We start from the raw sequence: 11,542 nt of genomic DNA, 5'->3' as shown, positions 1-11,542 counted from the left end.
CTTTAATTATTGATTTTCTCGGTCTTAATTATTCATTACTACATGCCTATTATGCATTGATTTTTATTGTGTCTCCTCCTATATTAGACAACTTGTAACTTTAGAAACCTATTTTGCATCCCCCACGAATCTCACATGGAAATATATCTGTTTAGCTATATTTTTATAAGCATAAAAGTCAGAATCACTCTAGTTTGTTTTTTCTGTTCTTTCCATTAAGCAAGAGATTGTGGAAAGGTACAAAACAATTCTCTTAACTCTATCTCATTTTCACCAAAAATGATGAGCTATGTGCTCCTATTTAGAATTTCCACCCATAACCAGACAAATGATACTGTGGTGGTGCTGACCAGGTATCTAGGGCTCTAAGAATCTGAATGGAGAGTACTGAGAGTCTTTAGGTTTGGCCATTTAAGACTAGCTTCCAGTTTCCTTCCAGATGCACTAAAACTGGTCATCAGGTAAAGCCCAATATGGTACAGGGTCAGGTTATCTGCAGAGCCGCTTTCCCTGAGGACATCTATTCATCCTACCAGGTCACATAGGGTGGGGACACTCCTAGTTCCTTCCCCTAAATATTGCCATCTTTTGGAAGCTAGGAAGCTTGCCTTTTCCATGGCAGTTCCTGTCCTTTGGAACATTCTCTGCCCTGATGTTTGAAAGGTCTCTATCCTACTAGCCTTGTTTTAAATAAACAAATTATTTTAATTCATACCCTTGACTATATCTTTTCTTTAATTGCAATACCATGAAAAAGAAGTAAAATGTGACTAAATATCTGCATTTCAGTTCTCTATCTCCATGGAGTCTGTAATCCCAAATTCTTGCATTTTTATTTTCAATTTAGTTCCAATATTTTTTGAGAAGTGTTGCTTTCAACAACACTGCTGGGGAACAGGTCTCCTTTGATCAGAATGGGATTGTAGCAGCTGGATTTGATATTATCAACATGATAGCTTTCCCGAACAATTCATTTCTTCATGTGAAAGTTGGAAATGTGGACCATTCAGCTCCTCCGGATAAAATATTAACCATCAATGATGAGATGATAACATGGCACAGCTGGTTTAACCAGGTAGGTTTTAATTATTGTCCGTGTTTCTGAATCAATAGGCTTTCTCTAATTTTATCATATTGGACAAAAGGAAATTGTTACATAAAGTTAGTTCCATATAAGCAACTTCTAGACCTATATCACATTATGTGTAAAATTGACCATTAACTTTTGTAGGTGAAAGTTAGTGAGGCATCATGTTTTCATTATATAAAAATATAGTAATGTAATGTAATGAAATGAAATTATAACAGTATTATTATATAATAAGAACTTATGAGTGCATTTGTTTAATCTAAATACAAGTATATTTAACTGAGCTTTATATTGCTGTTTTTGCAATATAAAAGTCTTTTCCAAACCATTATTTCTACGCCTACACTGGAAAGATGCCCATACATATTTGCATCATTTCAAATGTGATAAAGATAAAGGTTCCTCTTGCACATATGTGCTGGTCATTCCCAATTCTAGGGGGTAGTGCTCATCTCCATTTCAAAGCCAAAGAGCCAGCTCTGTCTGAAGCATCTCCATGGTTATGTGGCTGGCATGACTAAATGGTAAAGGCTCACAGAATGCTGTTACCTTCCCACCAAAGATGGTCCCTATTTTTCTACTTGCATTTTTTACGTGCTTTCAAACTGCTAGGATGGCAGAAGCTGGGACAAGTAAGCTCACCCCGTTACGCGGCACTAGGGATTTGAACCGCTGAACTGCCGACCTTTCGATCAACAAGATCAGAGTCTTAGCCACTGAGCCACACGTCCCTTTTAATGTGGACACTAGACCAAAAGCTTCCAGATATATAAGTTTTGTCTTTAATTACCAGGTGATACCCGTTTCTGTCTGCAGTAAGAGCTGTTATCCTGGTTTCAGCAAAAAAGTGAAGGAGGGAGAGCCATTTTGCTGTTATGACTGCATCCAATGTCCAGAAGGGAGGGTTTCCACTGAGAATGGTAAGAGATATTCATCTACTCCTCATTTTTTTTCTTAAAAAATCCATACAATTAATTACATGTTGATTAAATTCAACATGGTGTTCGCTCTAAAATGAGGAAGTTTTCTAAATCTATTAATTAATCATTTAGTCTCTCTAGAAGAGCCAAATATAAATTGACCTTTAATTATCGATGATGATGATGATGATGATGATGATGATGATGATGATGATGGTGAAGATGATGGCTAAATTGGACAATCCTTTGTGTGAAATGGTATAGGGTTTCCTGCCTGAATAGGGGTTGGATAGAAGACCTCCAAGGTCCCTTCTACTCTGTTATTCTATTCTAAATTACATTAACAGATCTCCATTCATCCTAAGAGCTATCATCCAATTATTTATGAAGCATCCCTGTAATTACTATACACATGCATCATTGAACAATGTTTATATCACTTTTTTCTTGTTTATCATAAATATATAACATTGTCTAGACCAATGGTTTTCTTCACATTACATATCTTTTGTGACTACAGACTATGGCCACAGACCCCCAAGACTTAACTCAAGATTTAAACCATAATTATTTTTCAAAATTTCATGGACCCCCTGTGAACACAGGTTGAGAACCCATTGGTCTAGATAATTTTCATTTACTCTTCATCCAACATGCTTCAGATCCCGTCTTCAAAACAGTGATATCTAATGGAAGAAGTATAGTTTCTTTGCCCCAGTTTCTGCCTTCTTGAAATAGTATCTTTCTAGTAATTTGAGTAGCCTTAACCTTGCTGTTTTTAAAACAAGCTTGGTGTCTCCCAACACTTATATATCTTGACTTTTCACCATCAATATTATTTTCTTTAGTAAATATTCTATCAAGGGGAACACAATTATATATTTGCTTTGTCTTTTGCCATTTATAGATAACTTGCAAAAGTTTGTATTATCAAACTTTTCAAATCTGCATTCCTTGTTGCATGATAGCAAAAATTCAGTAGAACTTAGGTTTTTTAGCCCAAAACATGGCATCATCTACAAACAAAAGTTTGCACACGTTCATGTTTTAATATTCTCCAGAAAGCATTTCAAGTGTCTAAGGAAGATTGGCAGCATTTAATATAAATATCAACACAATAGCAGTTAGGCACCAGAAGCCATCAAATTATTCAAGGGTAAAGTACTTGGCTCTGCACTATAGTGTGCCCACATATGTACTTATAAGGATGTTCCTAGGTTAGAAGTTATCCAATCCAAATTTTCAAAGTTCCTAATATGGGTTCCTTATTTTACCCTTAACCCTCTTATCCACCTGGAATTAGGCTCTTATCTTTTAGAGGCCCATCTGAGGATCTGTCACTTTAGATAGTAGATGAAGGAATTTCTTTAGGCAACATATTTGTTCACATTACCTTTCAGCCTTTTGGGTAAGATGAAGTGTAGGGTCATTCGTTCACTTCACCGTATTAGATAAGAATCTTTCCCATATTTTTTTATGTAGCTTATTACAGCTCTTTTATTCCAGGAATAATTGTACTTACACTTGATAGAGTTACACCTATTAGAGTATCTGGACACAGATACTCTCGGTAGATAGACACAGAGTTTTTCTCTTCTGTTACAGCTCAATAATTGTCCTTCTCTGCTCCTTCCTGGACTCTTTTATAATATTTCACCTAAGAGATTCTTCATTTTAGTCTGAATCACTGAATTATCTATAACTTTTATTAAAGAAATTTTAACAAAATAGAAATCATCTGGATGTTAGAGTAGCTAAAGAAAAATAGTGTGTACTAAAGAAAGGAGGGGGGGAATCTCTTTTTTCAGCAAAAAGTCCATAAGGTGTTTCCAATCTCCAATAAATAGAGTTGTTGATCATTCTCTAATCAAACAAGGAAATTTTGGCATTTCATCGTCACCATTCATTCTCCCATTTTAGGTATTTTAGAGGGTTTTTTTGCATAGAGTAATATCACACTAGGAACACATCAGTGGTGGGTTTCAAAAATGTTTACTACCGGTTCTGTGGCTTGGTGGGTGTGGCATGGCTTAGTGTGCGTGGCTTGGTGGGTGTGGCAGGAGAAGAATACTGCAAAATCCCCATTTCCTCCCAATCAGCTGGGACTCAGGAGGCAGAGAATAGATGGGGGCGGGACCAGTCAGAGGTGGTATTTACCAGTTCTCCAAACCACTCAAAATTTTGACCAGTTCTCCAGAAACCCACCTTTGGAACACATATACATTTAGTCTACCAGGATTTTTTCTAATTGTCTATCCATTGATTCCAACAACATAAGTTCTAGATTCAGTTAAATGTTGATCTTTAAAATTCTTTACATCATTTTATGTATTTGAATCTAAAATGTTCTGGCTTTTTTTTTACAAGGCTAACAGGCATGTTACAATGAGCCCCCGCCCCCTGCCCCCTTTTTCTTTCCTTGCTTCATTTCTCCTGATAGCGGGTTCTCATTTTTCTCTGAGAAGATCAAACTTCTCCCAGATAGTTTCATTTTGATTTTTATTTCTAAACCTAAAAATGAAACTCATTTAAATTAAAAGAAGAATTAAAACATTTCATATTCATGGTATCTTCCTTGCATTATTATGGTAATTGCTTCTGCTGTTTGTGTATAAGTTTTAATTTTAATTTTTTAATTTAATTTTTTTTATATTTGGCGTGTTGTAAATGATCATTTTAAAAAAAATATTTATCTTGGACTTGAAATAAATAAATTTGTATCCTGAACGAACACACCTTTAATGTCATTACAAACATTCCCCATATATTTATTCATATTAATAATCAATCATATCTGCCTTACTTCCTGGATTGTGCAAAACCTTTTGTTAAGCATTCCATTTATTCTCACACATGCTTCACTTCAATCATACAGTACGTATGTATGTATGTTATCAGATTTAGTTATCAATCTTTAACTTTAACTGTAATTGCAGCCCAAGCCAAAAGATGGCCCAGCAAAATCCAATTCCTTTATTTGCTTACACCTGTCAGGCATGAACAACCAGACCCACACATGCATAATTCAAGCTAACTATTTTATTATTTATTTATTTATTTATTATATTTCTATACCGCCTTTCTCCCGTAGGACTCAAGGCGGTGTACAGTCAAGAAAAATATAGACACACAAACCTCATAAAATTGCTAATTAAAATTATTACTTAGTTTGGTCAATTAAATAAAACCCAGAATTAGATAACATTTAAAAAATCATTCACATGTTCATATGTTTAGCCCCGCCTGTTGGAACATCAGGGTCTTGAGGGCACGGCGGAAAGCACGAAGATCAGGGATATTCCGTATCTCCGGTGGCAGTTCATTCCAAAGGGCTGGAGCCCTCACAGAGAGTCGGCATGATTTGACTGATGGTACCCTGAGTAGTCCCTCCCTGTGAGAACATATTATGTTCTGCCTATAATATGGAATCTCTCCAGTCTGGCTGCCCACGCCTAGGAACAATTAGATAGGATTCCAAGCAACCAGGAATGAAATCTACTTACCTTCCTTACCGGTTTGGAAGTGCATGTGCCACACGCATGCGCATTGGTCCTGCGCTCACATCACATGCATGCGCAGACCCTCTGTGCATGCACAAAATCTTCTGCGAATGCACAGAGGGTAAAAAACACATTACTTCCTGGTTAAAACGAGGACATAATGATACCCAGGTGGATGGGCAGAGCCTCACACCGCCATCACTACCGGTTCTCCAAACCACTGACCACAATCACTACCAGATCACCTGATCCTGTCCGAACCAGAGCATTTCACCTCTGGGTTAGCCCCAGATCTTTTGTGGTTGTGCAGTGACACTGAGTTAGCTTTGTGCTTGAACCCTTTTCCCTGCCAGGCTGGGTGCTCCCCAACATCATCCTCCTCCCCACAACAGCTCCCTCCTTCTTTCATGATACCTTCATTTTCTGAGTTCTCACAGGAACTCGGGACAGGAGGGAGGAATGCAAGCTCAATAGTATCTTTCACCCCAAGTCTGAGGAATCTGTTGTGCCAGGCGGTGGGTCCCACGAAACATCTAGATGATTAGAAAATTCCTTTCCCTCAGTAAATGCAACCCAGAAGCTGAAGGTTGCAGCTCATTTAGTGCCATATTTTCCTCTGGAATGATCCCTTCTGCCTTTCCCTTCTGGGCATCTGCCCTTCTCTTTGTCACCCTTATTTTCATGTGCTCCCTTTCCCCCACCTCTGTCATGGCCAGAACAAGAGGGGAAAATTCTGTGTAGCGAGACCTTGGGTTTGGTTCCTTTGGCCACCCAAGCTCCCATTGTATGTCTTCCAAACTTGAGTCCATGTGCACACAAAGATTGTACAACTAGCCCAAGTTCTGAGGCACTCCTTGCCTCACAAGTTTGGTCTGGATTTAAATGTCCAGACCCTATTGAAAATGGACAATTAAGGCTACTTTATTCCAATCCACATCAGGTGCTATTAATTTGAATTCAGCTATATACAGCTTGACTCTTTGGTTACCCTGCCTGAGCTGGGTAATATATGATAGGCATGACTAGCTGTCATGCCTTATATCATATCTCTAATCAATCCATAAAGTTCTGATAATTATCCATGATTGGATTGTTACCTTCAATGACTGGTAATGCCCATTGAGCCATTGACTTTGTTAACAAACTCAGCATACAGGACAGTCTTGAACAGCCTTTTCGAAATTCTGCCACTCGGGTTCCCATAAACAAATCACATTGGGATATGAAGGTGCTTATCTTGTCTGGTTCTCCTCTAAATCTTATTGGCAAGCCTCCATGTCTCCACTACAAAACTGGCTGCAAAACTGCTTATATTGTAGGGGAGACTGGAGCTGCTGGCATTGGGATATTTTGAATTTACTGAAACAACTGAAACACCATCTCTGCCAGGTGCTTCATTTCATTCTCTATCCCATCCCAACACTGTAGCACAGCATCTACCATGCCACTCCTGTGTGAGGGTCTGTGGCCACCCATGTAACTTTGTCTATCTTTTACTTACAGTGAATAAATATTTGGAACAAATAACCACACCCACACATTCACTGTTCAAGCTAACCGCTTTATTATGTTCTGCCTATAATATAAGAATCTACCAAGTCTGGCAACCTACTCCTGGAAAAAATAGATAAGACTCTAAGGAACTGGGATGGAAGGGTTGTCAACCTAACCCTTTTACAATTATGCAGTGACAGCAGGGTATCTCTGTGCTTGGTCTCTCCCCCCAGCAAGGTTGGGTGCTTCCCAACACACCTAATGGAAAGAATCTTGCCATAATAAAGAGATAACTTACTAGATATATCTTGAAAGAATCTAGGGTGTGGCCAATGGTGGGATTCAAATAATTTAACAACCGGTTCTATGGGCGTGGCTAAGTGGGCGTGGCTAGGTGCTCATGTGACTGGGTGGGCATGACCAACTTGACCACTCACAGCAAGATGAGGCTGCACCTTACTGAGTGGCTACACCCACTCACTCAGTCACATGACCGATGCTGCAGAGACAGGGCGATTTCCTATCCCCCCCTCTGCCCTTGGGCTGGGAAAATAAAAGCCTATCTAAAGAGTATTGCCTGCCTGCCAAATACTGGCAAAAGGAAGCTAGGGGGGAAAAAAGAGAAGGGCCCATGGAAACGCCCCGTTTTCCGTGCCACGCTGGATCATGATGGGGAGGTGGGGGGAGCAAAAAGCCTACTCAGTCCATATGTACTTACCAGCATGACAGCAAATCTCTCTTCTAGCTTGCCGGTTCTGGCATTGGGAGCTTGGCCAATTTTCTTCCAATGCTCATGCAGGGAATCCCGGGAGTGGAAGCATATTGCATGCTTTTCACTCCAAGCAGCCCAGACTGGAAAATACATGGCTGGGGTGGAGGAGCAGTTCTTCTTAACAAGTTCAAAACTGTTGCTGCAAGCCTGAGTTCCCCACACAAAAGCTGCAAGTCCAGTTCTGGCTGCAGACATGCGATTGTGAGGACAGGCTTTTTCCCTCATAGAGGGAAACAGAGATGAGTGTGCTGGAGTACCGGACTTCCAGCTCTCGTGCAGTGATCCCAGGCTTGCAACTCAGTTTTGAGTTTGTTAAGAAAGGCTGCTCCTCCACCCCACCCCAGCACTGCTTGGAGTGAAAAGCATGCTGTCAAGTCCCAATTTGGGGCTTGCCATACCTGGGGGGGGGGCACGGAGCTGCAACCATCGGAGCTGGTGAGTTCAACAGCGAACAAGGCTGCAGCTGCGGTCGTGGTGGGACACATCAGGATAGCACCAGCCTGAAGCTAGCACAGCTCTGCTGGGAGGATACTTGCCTCACTGGTCAGGAGGCTGCTCACCTGCCTGGCCAGAGTCAGAAGAGATGGAGGCAGAAAAGTTCAGCCAAGTCCTCTCCTCCTTCTAGGCTTCAAGCAAACAGGCACATGCACCTCATAACACTGGGATCTTCTGCGAGGAGACGATGTGTGCCCTCGCACCATCTCTGCACAGAAAGTCCCGGTACTGTGAGATGTGTGCATGCTCTCTGTGTGTTTCAGGCTGAGAAGGAGATGATTTCCTACCTTGGAAGCTGCCTTTAAGTAACAAGGACATGCTGTGGCAGCTGCCTTCCGAGCAGCTTCAGCCAGCCTGAAGAACAGGGCGGTGATGGCAGCAACAGGCCAGGAGAATGGCGGGACACGTCAGGACAACACCAGCCTGAAACTCATCAGCAGGCCATCCTCCTGGCTGGGTCTGGCCATGAGCAGCACCAGCACCGGCAGCCAATGGGGTGTGCGGCCGCCGGAAGCCCCATCCTGAACTTAATACGTTTGATTGAGCTGAGAAGGAGAAGACTTGGCTGAACTTTTCTGCCTCCCCCTCTTCTGACACTGGTCAGGCAGCGGAGCAGCCTCCTGACCAGTGGGACAAGTGTCTTCCCAGCGGGCCATGCTAGCTAGGAGAGTGCTCTCTCCCCCTGGCTGGGAACTGCATGGCCATGAGGTTCCCTGCCAGGGGGGAGAGAGCATTCTCCCAGCTAGCATGGCCATGTGGCTTTTCAGCCGGCAATCAGAGCTTGTGGCCAGGGGTGGTATTGACTTATCTTAGCTACCGGTTTGCAAATGTGACAACCACCTCCACGCATATGCATGCGCATGCGCAAAGCATAGAAAAAAGACCTTCTGCACATGCACAGAGCATAAAAAAAGGACGTGATGACGTCTGGGCAGGTGGGCAGAGCCTTCAGCAGCCGCAGCTACCGGTTCTCTTGAACCAGTTAGAACCAGCAGAATCCCACCACTGGGTGTGGCTACTCTGAACTTCTTTCCCCCTCTTCCATCCAGTTTAGGACTGCATTGTCCCTTAATTTGGGTTTATCTCTGTTGGAATTTTCTATGTCGTTCTTGGAAAGTTTTGGGTTGCCAAAACTCCCTTTCATGATTCTCCAGATGTACATTCTATTAAACCCACAGCTATTCACCAGTCTCATCCATTTGATTAAGTGAAGATTCTGCAAACATTTATTAAGAAGAGAAAGAAACCTTCTTTTCTTAGTTTACCAACACAGGGCATGTGTAGCTTTCCCAGCTAAAACTAAATACAATATCAAATTTGAGACATTTTGCTTTATAACTATTCAGCTGAAAAACCGTTTTAAATGAAATGTACAGATATTATTTAACACAAGTTACTTTATTTTATACAGAGAATACAATAATGATTAATATATTATACGTCTTAGTCAATCAGATGAAATTTATATTCCCTGTTCACATAGAGAAATCAATTTTTTTCATGATTTACCAGGACCATAGTTCTTCAATTTCATTTGTAAAGATGACAGATAAATGAAAGATAATAGATAGACAGATAAACAGATGATAAAAAATGTTTGTAAAATAAATATAAAATACTATTAAATAAAACAAATAAAACTTGTGTGCCAATTATACACTCCTCAAAAAAATAAAGGGAACACAAGCAGAAGACAGCCGAGATCTGAATGAATGAAAATAGCCTTATTAAATACTTTGTTCATTACATACAGTAGTTTTGTGTTCCCTTTAGTTATTTGAGCAGTGTATAAACTACTGTATGTAAAGAACAAAGTATTTAATAAGGCTATTTCATTCATTCAGATCTTGGAGGACTTCTGCTTGTGTTCCCTTTATTTTTTTGAGCAGTATATTTAACAGGAATATTAGTACTCATAATATTTTATAAAGATCATAAAGATTACACATTTGTAATCATAAATTATCTGTATGATAATAATATATACTGTAACAATAATGCAAATGCAGAAATGTGGAACATATATGAGGATAACATATCAATTCTTTTTTTTTTTCAGATAGAAATGAATGCTCTAGATGCAAAGACAAATTCTATCCAAACAAGAAACATGATTTTTGTATTCCCAAAAGTATTAGTTTCTTGTCTTATGAAGAACCATTAGGGATCAGTTTAGCCTGCCTTGCACATTCTTTTTCTTTGTCCACTGTTCTTGTGTTTGGAGTATTTATGAAGCACCACAACACTCCGATTGTCATAGCCAACAACCGGGACCTCACCTATACACTCCTCATTGCTCTGCTGCTCTGTTTCCTTTCGGCACTGCTCTTCATTGGCCAACCAGGAAGATTTACCTGTCTATTCCGACAAACTGTTTTTGGCATAGTCTTTTCAGTGGCTGTTTCTTCTGTCTTGGCAAAAACCATCACAGTGGTTCTGGCTTTTATGGCCACCAAACCAGGATCCAGAATGAGAAAATGGATTGGGAAAAAATTAACTAATTCCATTGTTGTTAGCTGCTCCCTGATCCAAGCCAGCATTTGTATATTCTGGCTGTCAATTAACCCTCCATTCCCAGATGTTGATATGACCTCAGTGACTGAAGAAATTATCCTGCAATGTAATGAAGGCTCTGTGACCATGTTTTATTGTGTCCTTGGCTATCTGGGTTTCCTGGCTCTTATCAGCTTCATCACAGCTTTTCTTGCCAGGAAATTACCTGACAGTTTCAATGAAGCCAAATTCATCACCTTCAGCATGTTAGTCTTTTGTAGTGTTTGGTTGACCTTTGTCCCGGCATACCTGAGCTCCAAAGGGAAATACATGGTGGCTGTAGAGATCTTTTCCATCTTTGCTTCAGGTGCTGGGCTTCTGGGCTGCATCTTTTTCCCCAAATGTTATATCATTGTGTTTTGGCCAGACTTGAACAACAAGGAACAACTAATGAGAAAAAAGAGTGATTAATAATCACTCTCGGTCATCCTCAGTCAAAAGTTTTTAATCTAGATTTTTGTATTTCTAAACAATATAGAATATTCATGGAAATATCCAACTGAAGTCCTGATTTATATAACTTTTCTCCATTTTCCAAACATTATAAGATTTAACTAAGGGGAAAGTATGCATCCTACTTCTTTGTATCAGTTGTTGAGACATTAGCCTGTCTTTTAAGCATCTTTTCTGAAGCACATTCAGCTATAGTAGCTTCAATCTTGAACATTGGTCACTGTAGTCAAAGAATTCTGTGTTAACCTTTGAGCTGCTAACTGTT

At 40.1% G+C, this 11,542-nt stretch overlaps 1 protein-coding gene across 1 annotated transcript; it reads left to right on the top strand.

The window, feature by feature from the left end:
* The first annotated feature begins 8,643 nt into the window (after nucleotides 1-8,643).
* LOC117669063 (vomeronasal type-2 receptor 26-like) lies at nucleotides 8,644-11,542 on the top strand. Its single transcript, XM_087891564.1, has 2 exons — nucleotides 8,644-8,767; nucleotides 10,331-11,542. Exons 1-2 carry the CDS (start codon nucleotides 8,644-8,646, stop codon nucleotides 11,233-11,235), a joined length of 1,029 nt encoding a protein of 342 aa, XP_087747690.1. The 3' UTR covers nucleotides 11,236-11,542.

The sequence above is a fragment of the Pantherophis guttatus genome, chromosome 4 (assembly GCF_059756535.1).
Source record: "Pantherophis guttatus breed Tessera chromosome 4, ASM5975653v1, whole genome shotgun sequence".
In the NCBI taxonomy this organism is placed as follows: domain Eukaryota; kingdom Metazoa; phylum Chordata; class Lepidosauria; order Squamata; family Colubridae; genus Pantherophis; species Pantherophis guttatus.
The sequence above is the reverse complement of the archived record's forward strand: the minus strand, read 5'-3'. Positions and strand labels throughout refer to the sequence as shown.

Coding starts and splice junctions, on each gene's coding strand:
- LOC117669063 (XM_087891564.1), top strand. CDS start 8,644: ATGGCAGCAACAGGCCAGGAGAATGGCGGGACACGTCAGGACAACACC. Junction 8,768..10,330: donor CAGCACCGGCAGCCAATGGG/GTGTGCGGCCGC, acceptor TTTTTTTTTCAG/ATAGAAATGAATGCTCTAGA.